Consider the following 16,644-nt stretch of genomic DNA (forward strand, 5'->3'; position numbering starts at 1 on the left):
TAAGAGTATGACGTGACCGGTAAGTATTCCAGGTCAGCAGGTTTTCTGCTTTGCGTGGCCATCTGGGGACGCTGGCACTGTCTGTGTTGTGGCGCTATCATCCCCCAGACCATCATCATCATCCCAAGGGCAAGGCTGGGTCCAGCCAGTGAGAAGGACGAAGAGCAGGGAGGGGGCAGGCCCACTGACGAAGGTCCACTGGGAAGAACTCGGTTACCCAGCCATCTTAACTGCAAGTGAGCCTGGGAAGTGAGGCCCAGCTGGGAAGCCATGTTATTATGCAGGGCAGGGAGGAGGGGTTTTGCCACGGCATCAACCATGGCAGTTACTGCCCACATGGAGCCTATTTCCCAGCAGGTTCTATTCTCAGTATTACTAAAGGCTGCTGGGTATAAGCACCAGGGGTGCTCAGGGAGGGAGAGGTGGTCATGGGTTGGGGTGAACGGGGAAGGCACCAAGGAGTAAAATAATGTTCCTGAGTGGAGAACTACAAGATTGACCTCCCGATGGAGCTAGGGCAGGTCAAGCGGAACACAGATGTCATCTTGTGACGGCAAGGCAGGAGAGCAGCAGGGCAGAGGCGGAACTCCCATGGAACCTCACAGCACAGTGTGGTTATCAAGATGGATTTGGAGTGAGGAAAGCTGGGTCTGACTTCCGGTGCCTGAGCTGGCCTCAGGTAAACCCTTCACCGTGCCACCCCTTAGATTCCTCCTTTGTAAAATGATAAGATGAAAACAGCATCACCAACCGTAATGAAACATTAATAATAACAATAACCGTATGAATAGTAACTAGGGTGCTGTGAGGACCCCAGAAAGCAATGGTCTATAAAAGGTTTTGGTGTCCAGCAAAGCACTTAGACCAGGTGTGGGCAAACTACAGTCACAGGCCACTACCTATTTTTTTTTTCAATGAGATATTATTAATATACACTCTTACGAAGTTTTCACATGAAAAAACAATTTGGTTACTACATTTACTCATATTATCTAGTCCCCACCCATAACCCATTGCAATCACTGTTCATCAGTGTACTAAGATGCCCAGATCCACTATGTGCCTTCTCTGTGCTACACTGTTCTCCCCGTGATCCCCCACACCATGTGTACTAAATATAATATCCCTCAATCCCCTTCTCCCTCCCTCCCCCACCCCTCTCCTTTGGTAACCACTAGTTCATTCTTGGAGTCTGTGAGTCTGCTGCTGTTTTGTTCCTTCAGTTTTGCTTCATCGTTATACTCCACAAATGAGGAAAATCATTTGGCACTTGTCTTTCTCTGCCTGGCTTATTTCATTGAGCATAATATCCTCCAGCTCCATCCATGTTGTTGCAAATGGTAGAATTTGTTTCTTTCTTGTGGCTGAATAGTATTCCATTGTGTATATGTACCACATCTTCTTTATCCATTAATCTATCGATGGTCACTTAGATTGCTTCCATAGCCACTACCTATTTTTGTAAATAAAGTTGCAGTAGATTACAGCCACACTCACTCATTATGCAGTGTCTGTGGTTGCTTCCACACTACAACAGCAAAGTTGAGTACCTGGGACAGAAACAGTCTGGGAAGAGATATTTACTGTCTGCCAACTTCTGCAAGGGCTGTAGCGATGTTAGAGATTATTAAGCCTCAACTTTCCTGAGCATCATTTTATTCACCCATAAAGTAGGACTAACACAAACGATGTTCAATTCCAAGATGTTTTGAGGATCAAATGGACAACATATGTAAAACTGCTTTGCGGATGCTGTTCAGATTGTCAGGTGTCACAGAAATGGTGGTCATTATTTAGTCTCTTTTCTGAGTATCAGTTTGATTAGTCACTACTGTGCATCTGTAACATGGACAACAAAATATCTTTCTCCTGGGATTGTTGTAAGGATCATGAGACAAAATGGTTAAAGTGTAAACGCTGGAATCAAACAGGTACAGGCTGGAGTCTTGCTCCGCCCATCACTAGCTGAGTGATCTTTGGCCCTCTCAGAGCATCAGTTTCCTCATCTGTAACAAGGGGATCAGCATAATAACTACCCTCGGGTTGCTGTGAGTAAAAAGAGAGAGAGCACGAGTGAGGTCTTGGCGCGGTGCCCGGCCTGTTCGGATGGGCAGGTACAGTAAGAATGCAACCTCCCACGGGTCTCTACCAACACTACAGCTGAGCTGTACCCCTCTGCCTCAGCTCAGCGCCCACGGTCAGCCCGGGGTGCCGGTATAATTAGCTCCATCTCGGTGGTGAGCAGCCGTCGTTGCTCACAGCCTCTGACACGACTGTCACCTCCCACTCAGTTGTCCCCACTGTTGACTGTGCTTTACATGACCGCTGGGCACGGAGCTGAGTGCTACCAGAGGACAGCTTGGCCCTCAAAATCTCTGATTTGTCACGGAGAGCCAAAGCCTTTTCCTTCACTCCAGGGCTGTGCCAAAAGAAAAGTTGAAAGAAAAAAAAAATGCTGCCTCTGGCATTTGCTGAGAAATTCATAGCCCGCGGGCACGGTGGGAAGGTAGCCTGTTTCTTTAAGAGGCCTCCACTTGGGGGGCGGGGACCGCCGGCGTTTCCCTCGGCAGCTAGGTCCACCCTTTCTTGAGTGACATGCAAGTAACCCAATTGAAGAAAAGAACTTCAGCGTGACGGCGTAAAGGAGCAATAGGAGCCGGGGTCGGCCTGCGGGGGCGGGGTCGCGGAAAGGTGGGGCGGGCGGAGGCTAGCGGAACCGCGGCACCGAGACCCGGGCGCGGGAGCTGGGCCTAGATCCGCGCGCTGGTGAGTGCGGGGCGCGCCGGGGCCGGGGCGCGGTGGGCCGCGGAAAGGGGCCTGCACCGAAGGACGCAGGAAGGAGAGGCCGGGCCGGAATGGCGCTGGGAGCCGTGGCCTGATTCTGCCTTGAGGGCTTAGGGGCTGAAGAGGGAGGGCCCGGGCTGCACCCAGAGGGTTCGGCGGGTTCCCAAGGGATCGCGGCTCGGATGGGGCTGGAGGGCCGGAGGAGCAGTGAGTGCCCCGACTGGGAAGGGGCGTCCGGTGGGAAAGAGAGAGGGCCAGGCCTGCAGGACTGGGAGCTGAGCCCAGCAGGAATCGGATGGAGGAGGAGGGTGGAAGAGTGGAGCCCCGGGGCGCGACGAGAAGATGTGGGGACAGGATGATAGAGGGCTCGGTAGGAGCCCGAGAGCGTTGGGGCTGGTGGCCCAATGGTCCGACGCCCGGGAGAATTTCTGGACCTCGCCATCCCCGTGTACATACATTGCCCATCACCCGCCGGTCGATCGTCCGGCTAGGGGCCCCCAGTCCGTCCCCGCTGCTTCCGCCTCAGTGCAAGCCCTCTTGCCTCTTACCTGGACAGTTGCAGTCCCCTAATTGATATATGCTCACAAGGACTTGGACCGCTCTCCCTTGGGCCTCGCACCGTGGCCAGAGAGATCTTTTCAAGAAGCACATCAGATCTGGACACGCCCCTGCTTGAAACCGGCCGGCTTCCCACCTTTTGCATGGTCAGCCCCAGATTCTCACCCAATCCTTGGAGATCTGTCCCCCACCCCGACGCCCAGCTCTCCCTCCTCTAGGTCTCCTAATCCCTTTTGCTCGGTAGCCTCGTCACACTGGCCTTTTTCTGTTGCTTCTACATACCAATCTCTGGCTCTCCTCAGGATCCTTACACTAGTTGCCCTCTCCCTGGGCTTCTCTTCCCTGTCTGGTTTAGTCCATTCCTCTTCATCCTTCAAATCTCCGCACAAGTATCACTTCCCCTAGAGGCATCCCTGGTCTCCGACTCCCCCACCAAGTGAATATCCCCACTTTCATCACCCTGTGTACTTCTGCTTCACCACACTTGAACTGCTGCAATTTACATGTATTTATGAAAGTATTAATGTCTGTTTGTACCTCCAGGTAATAGTCCACAGGGAAAAAGATAGTGTCTGGGTTTGCTCCTTGTACCTCCAGCATCTTGCACAGGTCCAGGCACTGCAAATACTTATTAAATAAATGAATGGAAGACTTGGCTTTGGCAGGAGGAAGGGGATGTGAGTTGCTGATCTGTTATCAGTGGGGGAAAGAAATCAACATTGCAATACTTTTCATGTGCAGGCTCTATTGTAGAGCAATGCTGTCCAATAGAAATATATTGCAATATATGTAATTTTTTATTTTATAGTAGCCAGAGTAAAAAAGTACAAATTAACAGTTAACTTTTGTAATACAGTTTACTTAACCTAATATAGTCCAAAATAATATTTCAACATGTAACCAATATGGAAACATTATTAATGAGATATTTCACATTTTTGTGAAGTATACTGTCTTTGAAATCTGGTATGTGTTTTCTATTTATAGCCCATCTCACTTCGTGGTAAGCTTCATTTCAAATGCTCAATAGCCACACATGGCCAGGGTCTGCTGTATTGGCCTGTGCAGTTCTAGAAGCATTTAATCCCCTTTAGAGTCTTTGAGATAATTACTGTTATCTGCGTTTTACTAATAAAAATAATGGGGCTCATAAAAGTTGCATTGCCTGCCAGTGATCATCCTAGAGTTTGTGAATGGAGGAGACAAGATTGGGACGAGGAATTCCATTGCTAATCTGGAGTTTGGTCTTTCTGTGCCACCTCTAGGAGGTGCCAAGGAGGTTTGCGGGGTGCTGGAAGTGGAGCCTAAACTTTCTGAGAACAGTGGCACCTGTAGGTATATTGTATATTCTGTCTTGTTCCACGCAGAGATAATGTGTCTGGATGCATCAGTACCACCTACCTAGCTGGCTCAGAAACAAGTATATTAGATGGAGTTGAAGGAAAAACCTGGAAGGCAGATCCTCCTTTGACCGAGTCACCGTGCTTCAGTGCAGCCTGCACCAGCTTAGTCTGGTCCCAGAGTTTGGGTAGAAAAATGTACATACCCTGCAGCATCTCAGAGGTGCTGGGAGCACTAGGCTTGAGTTAACACCCTGGCTGTTAAGTTCAGCAGTTGCTCACTGAGCGAGGCCCTGGCTGCAGTGAGGCCAGCACTGTTCTAGGCGATTTTGGGTGACTCGGCAGTGTAAGTCACAGCTTTCATCCTCAGGATGAGTACTGTGTACTGGGAAAGAAAGACCAGATAACAGAATGACTCGATGATGGGTAAGGCACGGTGTGTGTGATGAAGAACCAGAATCTCTGCTGTGCAGAGGCTACAACAGAGTGGATGTCTAGGCCAAGCTGCATAACTTGTTTACAAGTGTTGAATCTGAGTTCCCTTAGTCAGGGTGGGTACTTTGCAGTTTGCTGCTTGGTTTATTTACTTATCTGCATGGCTGCTTAAGGCATTTGAATTTGTGACCCCCAGTAGGCATGCTGGTTTAATTTGGGTAACTAGAAAAGATTTGTTTAGCACTTATACTAGGTGCCATCCATTGTATCAGCCACTGTTCTGGAACTGACTGTAAAACTTTCCAAGCCTCTTCTGCTAGATGAAGGAAATAATAATAATAATAATGGAGCAACACCACCAGCGGTGCTTTGCCTTTTATATTGATTTTCTTCCCCTTTCTCCTTCACGATATATTTTCTCATTTTGTCATCAGTGTATTTCAACCTAGCAGGTAGGGCTTTTTTATGCCGGGGAAACACAGCCACAGTGTTTTTGCAGCTTATTTGAGTTCACAAGTTGGAATTCTACTTACTCTGTGTCAGGTGTTACATTTAAATGATTCACATAATGTATGAAATGTTCCCAACATTATAGAGTAGGGTTCATTCTACTCCCCATTTTACAGGTATGGACATTGTTAGAGCTGAGATCCAAATCCAAGCCTGTCCCCCTCCAGAACACAAGCTCCTGACCACGGAACTACACTGCCGCGCTGGCAGGTCACGGTTGGAAAAGCCCTCAAAACATCTAGCCCAAACCCCTCCTGTAGGTTGGACCTGAGGTCCAGAGAAGCTTGTACTCACAGCAGAGCTGCGCAGTCAGGGGGGGGAAACGGACTAACCCCGAGTGGGCTGTCGGCCTTCCTTGTCCCTGACTGGTGGTGTGGCCTTGCCAGCTTCTCTGGACCTCTGTTCCCTTATGTATAAAATGAGAGGGCTTGGCCTGGTTTTTTCAGCGAGAACAATGCTGTGTTATTATGGTTGGTACTGAAGGAGTCAGGCCCACAGCCCAGGATTTCAGTCATTACCCAGGTCTTGTGGGCACAGCACACTCCCTCTCTGCACAAGCTTTGCCCTCCTGTGCACCCGTGGTAGTCTGTTGAAGAGAAACGGTTTCGTAGAGTTCATCTGTATTTTTCATCTCAGTTTCTGTTTCCTTCCATTTCCGAAAACAGTTCTGTAAACACTGACCCCTTCTGAAGGCCATCCCCTTGATTATTACAGTTAGGGATTTGCAAAGTTCCAGGCAATGGATAATTCTGGTATTAGTGTTTTTCTTTTAAAGGCAGGTAGGTCTAGGGACATTAGGGATGTTTTGGTGTGAAATTCCGTGGCACAGCTGTGCCAGGCCTGTGCTGCAAACTTTGGGGAAGAGGAGGTGGGGGTGCAGACACAGGCTTGATGAGTCCCTGCTCTCAGATTGCTCACAGTTCTGTTGGCTGAGGCTCTCAACACCGGCCACCTGTGAGATCACCATGGGGGAGTTTTTCAATGACGTGGTATCGATGCTTACAACCAGTCTTGAGAACCACTGGTCTAGAATCTGCTTCTGAGACTTTAACATGCATGTGAGACCCCCAGGGATCTGATCTGAAGGCAGATCCTGATTCAGTGGGTGATTCTACATGACTGCAGGCTCCTAATCTTACAGATCACACTTAGGGCAGCAAGAGGAGAGACTGCACATGGAGAATTATAAATCACTGGGATTGAGAAAGTTTATGTCAGAGACTGGGAACACAGATGAGGGTGCAATTAATTTTGCCTGTGGTGAGAGGACTAGAATGCCCCATAGAAGAATGGTTGTCTGAGCTGGGCCTTGAAGGATGAGTAGAAGTTTGTCAGTTGGACAAGGTGGAAAGAAAAATGGTGCAAGTAAAACACACTTCAAGGAGCAGAATGTTTGAGGGAACAAGGTGGTCTGGTGTGACATCGGTAGCCTCTACAAAGAGAATCCAAAACCCAATTCCACCCTAAAAGCCACGTGGAGCTGGAGTAAGCTGAGTGCTCTCTACTCGGGAGTTTAAACTATTCCGTAAGTACAGGACCACCGCAGAAGGCTTCTAAGCAGGGTAAGAGGAGACCTGGACGATTCCGAGGGCAGGTGTTCAGGGGGAGAAGCCCAGATAGTTCCCCTGTCCCCATACTCTTCCTCGGTGCACTTTGGCTCTAAGTTAGAGGCTTTTAACTGATGTTTGGGTGAGTCTTGTGTCCAACAAATTTCAACAAAAAGGAGAAACTTCAGCTGTTGGTGGTACGACATTCCTTCTCAGTGTTCAGAAACACTGTAAGTGGCAGAACCGGAATCTCTGCCAGCTGAATTCCCCTCTTTGGTACCTGAGCCTCATCTTCATTCAGTGGTCACCTAAGGGAAGTTGAGTCACTTCTCAGATGAGAAGATTTCAGGGGGGAAGCTTCTGTTGAGATAGTGTTCTTGATTAGAAAGAGGGTGTGAACTCTAGTTGCCTTCCTGGGGCGGTGTATTCTGTTGCAGGAAATATAAACCGGACTTAGCCGTGCTGCTCCCGCCGAATCAAAAGCAAAAGAACAGAACAAAAAGCACATGGCAACCCTTGTCCGCGAAGGAATGGGGGAGGAAGGGCAGCTGGAAACCCTGCATTCTTCATTCTGAATTCCTTCCTGATGGGAAAGGGATCGGCTTTCACTTCCTTTCTTCAGAGGGGCTGAACTGCCCGCTGTCAGAATCCAGCTCCAGGAGCAGTCCCGGCATGGATAGTGACTGATGAAGCTCCAAGGAGCCTTTTGTAATGGTGCTGACTTTATAAGCACACCTTCCAGAAGCCACTTAGAGAATGCTCCATTGGAGACACAGATGTTACTTTGTTTCTGTTGTTTCCCCAGCTTTGCCTTTGAAAACCCCACCTTGCATTCTCATGTAGTCCAGGATATATTCTTCAGATCAGTGTGTGCCTCTCCCGTTTTGTGGCATTTTGCATTTTCCAAGTCATCTTTCTATCTGCCATACTTTGAAGAGAGTAGGAGGGTAAGGGATTATTTAATCCAGAAGGGGTGTAGTACTTCTTTGCCTGCTGGGCCTGGATGTAGAAGCACAGCTCCCCTACCCTGGCTGTTTGCCGTTGAACTCTATAGTGCTGCTGAGTGGTAGACCAAGAGGCTGTTTATAACCCTGAGACTTTGCATTGTTATTGAATTGTGTCAACCTGATTTCCTTTCTAAAATGAACACGAAGAGTAAGCAGAGAAGTGCAGGATGAGTTCCCCACGAGACCCTTTATCCTGGGAATATTATCTGGAGAATATTATTACTTCTATCTTCCTATCTCCTGATGTTTCCATAGGGAGAAAAGCAGAGGGATATTTTGCCCTCTCTTTTAGTTAGAGTCAGGGATGCTAAATCTGGTTTTCCAGTGAGACACGTTCTCATGTTAGATATGGAAACTAAACAATAGAAATACTGTGTAAGTTGAAAGGTGGTGGGACATGGAGAGAACACCAAGCAACCAGAGCAATTTCTGCCAGTCCCTTTCCACTGAGAGCGAGTCCTGGGAGTTGAGGAAGTTGGAGCTGATAGATTTGAGCAGGCACGGGGGCTTGCTGATCTGTAACTGTATGCCAGGTGCTATGCTAGGTTGAGACTCTAGGGTGTACCTTCCTTGGAGGAGGAGCTAGTGAGGAAGAGAGATGTGTAAATATGTAACTGTAGTAGAATAGGACAAGAGCCTTCCCAGAGGTAAGAACAGTGCTGAGAACACAGCGGCCCCGATCTTATTTTATTTTGCTAGGGCAATATAGGGAAAGCTAAGAATGGTACAGAGGGGAAGGGACATCTGAGCTGGGCTTTGATGCTTGAGTAGGAGCTCTTTTGACCGTCAAAGGAAGAAACAGAAAGTGCAAAGGTGCAGAAGACATGAAACAACGTGGCCTGCCTTGTAGAAAGTGCAAGTAGTCTAGGGAGACCTGGCTAGGTTGAGAAGTACTGAGTGCCACGTAAGGGTGGATCACTTTTAGGAAGGGGAGTGCCTGTTTAGGCAGTATCTGTTACAGTAGTGAGCTCATGGTATACGGGTCTCTTAGCTTCGTGTGCCTCAGCTTCAGGTACAGCAAACCAAAAATCCCCACTGCCAACCTGCTAGGGGCCACCACGTACAGTGCTCCGTGCCTTCTCATGGTGATCAAACACCATAGACCCCTGGGATAAAATTCTGGCTGTGCACTTAACAGCTCTGTGACACTGAGCACAAGGTACTTGCTTCTTCTGTGCCTCCATTTTCTTGTGTGTAAAATGGGGATGATGATAGACTACACGGGGTTGCTGTGGGCATTAAATGGAGTCATATGTGTAAAGCCCTTGAACAGCACCTTAGCGTCATGTCATCAGCTGTGACCATCAGCAAAGGAAGGGTTATGCAGAGGGTAGAGGACCGCCTTTGAAGTCACAAGGTGCAGCCTTGAGACCCAGTCCTGATGTGATTTCTTCCTTTCTGTTTTTGTGGTTGGCATGAGGAAGACAAGTTTCTCAACTCACCTGAACTTCAGTTGCCTCACTGGTAAAATGGGGATGATTTTCAGGGTTCCTGTGAGCATCAGCGATAATGATGCTTCATAATAATGCTACAGAAGTGAGTGACCAGCTCTCAACAGAGTGTCTACACATTACTACCATATACAGGATGATTCCTGTGAAGTCACCGTGTAACTAATCTGTTTAAGCAAACCAGATTTACCTTAAGTGGGTTTTGTACTTCATTAATTCAGCCAGTGTGTATTATGGAGGCCTGCTCAGTGCCATCTTCGTAGGCCTGTCCTGCTGCTGTCTCTTCAGGCCTCCATTTTAGAGTTCCTTCAAAGCTGGGGTCCACCTTAGTCTTAGGCTTTTTAGTTGCAATGAAGAGAAATGCAGGCTAGTTTAATTTAGAGGAGGTTTATTAGCAGGTTACAGAGGAAGTTCAGGTATCTCAGCTGTAGGAGGTGTAGCTGTAGAATCTGGAAAGTCACCAGGCAAATGGCTTTTCCCATCTCCTTATGGGACTCTGTGGTTTCTGGCCTCCACTTGACTACACGTTTCTGGATTCTTCTTGCAGAACAGCTTCCTTGCCAAGGCTCTTGGTTTTTGCTTCTCCATCATTTTGGCTTGTGAATGGCTTTGGCTTGCCATGGTTCCAGCTCTGAAGCTGTGACCTTTTTGCTCCAGAGCCCATTGTCATCCAACTCCCTTAGTCTCTGTCTTTAAGGTTAAGAAAAATATTTGATTAGTCCAGCCAAGGTGGAGTGTTCATGTGGGTCCCATCCTCTGTGGCCTGGTTGGGGGGCTGACATCCAGTACACATGGGCTGCCTGCGCTTTGTGGGAAAGGGCAGAGTCACTGACCATGGGGGCTTATGATATCTCCCGACTAGTCCTGGTGGCTGCAACTCTCCAAGCTGTAACACGGATGTGAATTTTTAGAATAGACAAGAATTACCAGGGCTAATTTAATAAGGAAAAAGACAGTCAACCTAGGAAATGCCATAGGCGGTTGAAAAGTGCAAGGTTGAGCTTTAGCTTGCTCATCTCCAAAGGCAGTGTCTAGAAAGGAATTCCAAAAAATACGATTTGTTTCTTAGCAGCTCCATGAAAATAAGTGTAGCTTCTTTTGGTGAGGACTTTGAAATGGGCAACCTTCACTTGGATTTTTTAGGTCTCCTTTAAAATCGTGGACTTGGAGACTTAGAAGGCAGCTTACACATGATTTAGTGCAACACATCTCGGCAGAAGGAAACTGAAAACATCACCCACATTTTTACGTGGGTAAAAGGGACATGTACGCATCACCCAGACACTTAGTAATAGAACTGTGAGTAGGTTCTGAGTCCTTGGGCTCTAAATCCAGCTGCTGCTTGAGCAGGGAAATCGTCCCAGCCCCGTGCTTTTTCTGTTATACCAAAACTGCCTACTTCTTTTAAAAAGGAAGAACTGAGCTAAATAACAAATGGCTTAAAAAGCCATACTTTTCAGTTCAATATGTTTAAGTATCAAAACAGGCAAAACTAATGTATGATGAAAGAAGTCAGAAAGAAGTTGCTTCTTGGAGGGCTGGAAGGTAGGGAGTTGGATGGAAGGAGGAAGGAGGGAATTTTCTGGGGTGTTGAAAATGTTCAAAGTCTAATTTGGGGAGGTGGTTAAGGCAGATGTGTGTTTCTTTTATGTGTATGTAAATATTTATATACACACATACATATGTGCTGTTCCTTCTATGGCATGTAAACTATAACTCACTTCTAAAAAATGGTCTTACAACTCTACAGCGTACCCCCTAATTATGGTCGATTTAAGCATAAGGATAAGGATGCCTGCCTACACACCCAGAGATTCATGGGACCATCCCTGCGTGGCTGTGTCACTGGGGCAGTGTTTGAACCAGGAGCTATTCTATTGGGGCCAGTTTATTCCAGAGGTTTGTTGTGTGTCTAGGCATGTAAAAATTAGACTTGAGAAATTGTGCTGGAGGTGCAGGAGCTGGGGAAGATTGAGGAGCCATCAGGCCAGCCCCCTTCAGCCCCCTTAGGTCTGATTTAGTTGCAATGAGCAGAAACTCAGGCCAGCTCCGTGGGGAGGGGAAGAGCACTGGCCAGAATCAGCTCCAGGTCCTGTCGTCTGCACTACATATTAGTTGGGTGAACTTGGGCAACCTAAGCAGAATCTGAGCTTCAGTTTTATCATCTTGAAGGAGAGGTGATAATTCTGCTCTGCCTACTTCATAAAGCTGCTGGGAGGAGGGCTCAACCAAATAGGTAAAATCACTTGGAAAATGCTTTCTTTTACGCTGTCATGTTCTGGAAATGCTGGTATTGTTGATAGCTGACTTCTGCAGCAGTCCACTCTGATCAGGAAACGGTCATGAAAGCTTCCCTCTTCTGAGACCTGTGGGTTTACAGGGGAAGGGACTTTTACCTCTTTCACCAAAGAGGTTTATACTTACAAGGTTGTGAGAACTGACATCTGTATTTGGCTGAAAATTGATAACATCCATGCCCAGCTTAGCAATAGCCCTGCTGTGTATTCCAGGAGAGGCAAGCGGTCTCTATTAGTGAAGCATTGCAGGGGAGTGGCTAAGGCTGGAGGATGTAGAGAAAGGTCTTTTTCATTAAGAGAGAGGCCTCTCCTGAACCTGTGTAAGGAGTGTAAATATACATGGAAATAATCCATCAGCAAGTGACTTCCCTTCATCAGATCTTGCAGAGCATGTGCTTTAGAATATCACTAAGCTAGCAGAGTTGCCTAGGATACGGGTCACATGAGCCCATCTCCCAGACTTGTTCAAAATAATTTATTTTCCTTTATTTTGGAGAAGAGTCGGGGAGGGGTCTGGGGCACTTGCAAAGCCTGGTCCTCCCATAGAGGGGCCTTTGTGTGGGGTATCCTCACCTCCCTCCACTCTTGCTCTCGGCAGTCCTTGCCTTTGGCAATAGGGACTAAAATAGCATTTCCTGTCCCAGTTCTCTTCCCCATTTTCTGAACTCTGCGTCATCCCGTAGAGAGGAGGCTCCACATTGCATCCTTTGAGGGAGAAGGAGTGGCAGCAGTAACAAGGGAGGAGGCAGGGGAGCATGTGGCTGGGCCCTGCTGACGCTGGGATCGTCTTCTGACACTGCAGAACAGAAGTAGGCTGGCTTCTTCAGCCAACCCTCAACCAAGAACAGCCTGTGTCTTTCTTATCTGTCTCAGAGCATATACTTCTTCCTCCCAAGGTCCCAAGACAGGACTTTGCAGTCAATTCACTCTTCTACCAGTCTTCCTGACCTTTGAACTGAAGTGTCACATGGACAGATCTCGCTGCTGGCTGATCTGGGGTTGATAGATAGGTTTGTCCCATTTCTATGTGTTGATTCAATCTAAAGAGACAAAAAGCCCCAGGAGAAGTTGTGGTGTGATCTAGAAAAATTCAAACCAAGTGGTTCAGTATGTTACTTTGGATACTGTCTGTCTTCCAGTTCTACAAAATATCTAAGAAGAGTGAGAAATGAAAGAAAACTTGGTGACTTTCCCTTCTTTCTGATTATTTCTCCCCAGGCAGCTGTGTCTGTGTGTGCATCTCGGAGAAGTAGGGCCCCCTGGGAACGATGCCACCACCATCAGACATTGTCAAAGTGGCCATCGAGTGGCCAGGTGCTAATGCTCAGCTCCTTGAAATTGACCAGGTGAGCTCCCAAAATGAGAAGCGGTGACGCAGGAAGGGTCTGGGAGGTGCATGCAGAGCACGTTTCTAGGGATGGGACCCGGGCATCAGGAGTAAGGGCCAGCAGGAAAGCTGAGGCCTGGCCCAACCCGTGGAAGGTTGGGCACCACGGCTTGGGAGACGCTTCTCAGGGAACAAATCCATGCACAGGCCTCAGGCTGGTGCTGCATGGCAGCCCTTCTCGCCGGAACGGTGGCACGTGGTTGCTGGTGAAGGCTCACTCTCTCTCTTTCAGAAGCGGCCCCTGGCATCCATCATCAAGGAAGTTTGTGACGGGTAAGTTGAAACGGGCCTCGCTTTGGACGATGGCAGGCTAGCGACTGAAAGAGCACTGCCAGACCTTGGGAGGAATGCTGCTGAAGGGTGTCCAGTTTGTTGGGTCCCCGTGATGGGTCGTCATTTACGAAGGAAGTGCAGCTGATGAGCCTGTCCCTAGGACCTGCTGTCCGTCTTTATTTTTCCTTTAAGTCACAGAGGGCCTGGTGGGATCCGAGATCCAGGCTGAATCACATGTACCGCCTTTTGGGTTGCCAATCTACAAAAGCCAGAGGAGGTTATTTTTCAACATCTCAACCGAAAGCTTTGTTTTTTCTCCCCTTGTCCTCCATACAGATCACCCAGTCCCTTGAGCGACTCTCTTGAAAACTGTTTATTTTCAGCTTCTAGACAGGCCCAGAGAAATGGCCAAACGGGCTGACTACGTTTTTCTCACCTAGGTGGTCGTTGCCAAACCCGGAGTATTACACCCTCCGCTACGCTGACGGCCCCCAGCTCTACATCACGGAGCAGGTTAGCGCAGGGAGCCGCGGAGCCATGCAGGCCTCGGTTTGAAGGCAGCCACCCCAGGAGACAGCGCAATCTGCTGTACCCACATCCAGGCAGCTTCCATTGCCTGGGGAAGGAGCTGCTTCCTGAGCAGATTAGGGAGGGCCAGCCATGTCCTCTCCAGTGGCGGGAAAATGGGTGTCCTTCCTGAGAGCCCAGGGCACTTGAAGGGGACCTTAGGTCTCCACCAAGAAACAAGCAGGAGAGGAGGGCCTGACCGAGGAGTCCCAGTCACCACTACTTCAGAAATGACAAGTTCCTGTGGATGCAACTTGCTTGCACAATTTTAATATTTTATCACAGTGACTCCTTTTTCTCTCTTCTGCGCAGACTCGCAGTGACATTAAGAATGGAACAATCCTACAGCTGGCTATCTCCCCGGTAGGTACTGTGCTTTCCTTAGGAGTTCGTTTATCCAGTACACATAGAGCTGCACCTCCCATGGGCCAGACGCTGTTCTAGAAGGCTGTGGAGGTGAAAAAGTCAGTCTCTGCCCTTAACACCTAGTTGGGAGTAATCAAATACAACATAAGGCCTCCCTCAAGGGTCTTAACAGAAAGTTGCTTAGGGAGCAGTGGGAACTCAGAGGAGGAACCACATTACTCAGCCTGGGGATTCCCAGCAAGCCTTTCCCAGAGAAGGGGACCCTTAGCTCAGATGTTGAACGATACTTAGTTCAGCAAGAATCAGTTGAAGAAAGAAGAAAATGCAAAGTATTCCAAGCAGAGAGGTGTGCTTTGTGGAGGACAGGGGGTGTGCTGGAAGGCTGAGGGCCTGTGGCAGTCAGTGGGAAGCCAGAGGAGGAAGGTTCCCGGGCGGCCTACTTGGGGGCTCGGACTTTGTCCAGAAGGGAACACAGGGACAGTGAAAGATTCTAAGAAGGAAGGTACGTTATGTTTAGATTTGCATTTTAGGAAGATTACTTTAGTCATGGTGTGGAAGATGGGCTAAAAAAAGGAAGGTTGGTGGTAGGAGGAATCTTTAAGAAAAGCTAATGAGGAATCTTTGAAGAAGCCCATGAAGGCAAATGGCCTTGGAGTCGACCTAGCAGTAAACTTGATGAATATGGTAATACTCTGATGTGGGAGGCAGGAGGGAATCCAGGGTGACCCCCATTTCTGCCAGAGCATCCCTTAAAGGGAACTAAGGAAGCATCCAGAGGCTGGAAAGAAACCTGGGCACCTATCCACGGAAGGCAGGAACATGTCAGGACTGGGAAAGGGATGGTGTGCGATGAGCTGGGAGGGAGTGACGTGAACTGAGGGAAAAAAACATGCAGAAAGCTACTTGCTGACCCGGGAGGCCGAGACCCCTGCTGCCCTTTGTGAGAACAGCTTTGCTGGGCTGCTGGGGTGATGGCCGGGGAACGGTGGCTGGAGTAAATGGGCGGTAAAAAGGGAGAACCCTGAGTTCACCGTATTACCGAGAAGCTTGGTTACAAAAGGAAGAAGCAGAGAAGGTAGTAACTCAGAGTTGAAAGGATGTACTTTTTGAAAGGAGGTGACACATTGGTGTGTTTCAAAAATCAGAAAGTTTGACAGAGTAGTGAGAGGGCGCCCTCCTGCCCCCCTCATCTCCCTACTTCCCTCCCTCCTCTGATCCTCCGTAGTTGTTAACTTCAGTTGCAGTTTTGTATGTGTCCTTGAAAATACGTTAAGGTGGAGGAGAAGGTTGATGGGGTGGTTAGGGAACAAGACCTTACTGAGGACAGGAGGGCCCTAAGGCCCAGGTGGAGGGACTCGCCCTGACTGCCTGCCCGAGGAAAGCAATCCACACGGGGGTAACTTAGGGACATTTGGAGAAAGGCTTCCAGAAAATTGAGGGCCCAGTGGCACCTCTTCTCTTTTATAGCCTATCTAAGAAGAAGGGCTATAAAAACAGCTAACATCTGTGAGTGCCTTTATTTTGCCAAATACTTTGCATGTGTTGTAGCTTCATCTTGACCAACACCCAATGAGATGGGTACTCGTGATAGCCCCATTTTGCAGACAAGCAAACAGATGTGAAATGATTTGCCTCCTATCAAGCTGCCTCTCAGACCCAGGTCTGACTCCAGGCCGGTGTTCCTACCCATGTGTTCCTTTCTGCATCCTTCTCTTCTCCTGAACTCTTCTCGTCTTAAGGACTTCATTTTTCCCCCTTAAGCTCTACTAATTTAATATGACAGGAAGTTACTCACTTTCAGAGAGGTGCTGGAGCATTTCGATTTCGCAGGCCTCTCATAAAGAGTAGTTGACTTTCCCAGAAGCACATCTCTCTGGAACAAGAGGCAGCGGCCCAGAAACGCTGTCTCAGGAGGAAAATTAACATTTGGGTTGGGAAGTTTCTGAGTGTGATGCAGACCAGTGCTCTTCAAATTGCTCTATCCTGTGACCTTTTCTCACGGCGCACATTTTCTCTACTGTGAAGGCTTAGGAAGATTTCTGTATCATCAAGAGCAGTGCGCTATTAAGGAGCCATCTTCGCAGTAGTCAAGGGGGAGAGGGGGACGGGGGAGAGCCCTGCA

General features: G+C 48.4%; 1 protein-coding gene and 1 long non-coding RNA gene across 5 annotated transcripts in view; one reads left to right on the forward strand and one right to left on the reverse strand.

Annotated features, from left to right (window-relative positions):
- The first annotated feature begins 2,655 nt into the window (after nucleotides 1–2,655).
- The window catches only part of ELMO2 (engulfment and cell motility 2), a 36,071-nt gene continuing 22,082 nt past the window's right edge, over nucleotides 2,656–16,644 (forward strand). For all 3 annotated transcript variants that reach the window (XM_017653397.3, XM_017653398.3, XM_073236519.1), the window contains exons 1-5: nucleotides 2,656–2,766; nucleotides 13,148–13,275; nucleotides 13,549–13,589; nucleotides 14,030–14,102; nucleotides 14,469–14,519. In XM_017653397.3, coding sequence (XP_017508886.1) covers nucleotides 13,198–13,275; nucleotides 13,549–13,589; nucleotides 14,030–14,102; nucleotides 14,469–14,519 — 243 coding nt within the window. In that variant the 5' untranslated portion in view covers nucleotides 2,656–2,766; nucleotides 13,148–13,197. The remainder of the gene's footprint in view (nucleotides 2,767–13,147; nucleotides 13,276–13,548; nucleotides 13,590–14,029; nucleotides 14,103–14,468; nucleotides 14,520–16,644) is intronic.
- The window catches only part of LOC118970224 (uncharacterized), a 35,971-nt gene continuing 23,080 nt past the window's right edge, over nucleotides 3,754–16,644 (reverse strand). For both annotated transcript variants that reach the window (XR_005058013.2, XR_005058014.2), the window contains exon 3: nucleotides 3,754–11,998. This is a non-coding gene — a long non-coding RNA (uncharacterized lncRNA). The remainder of the gene's footprint in view (nucleotides 11,999–16,644) is intronic.

This window comes from Manis javanica, chromosome 5, assembly GCF_040802235.1.
Source record: "Manis javanica isolate MJ-LG chromosome 5, MJ_LKY, whole genome shotgun sequence".
Classification (NCBI taxonomy): Eukaryota; Metazoa; Chordata; class Mammalia; order Pholidota; family Manidae; genus Manis; species Manis javanica.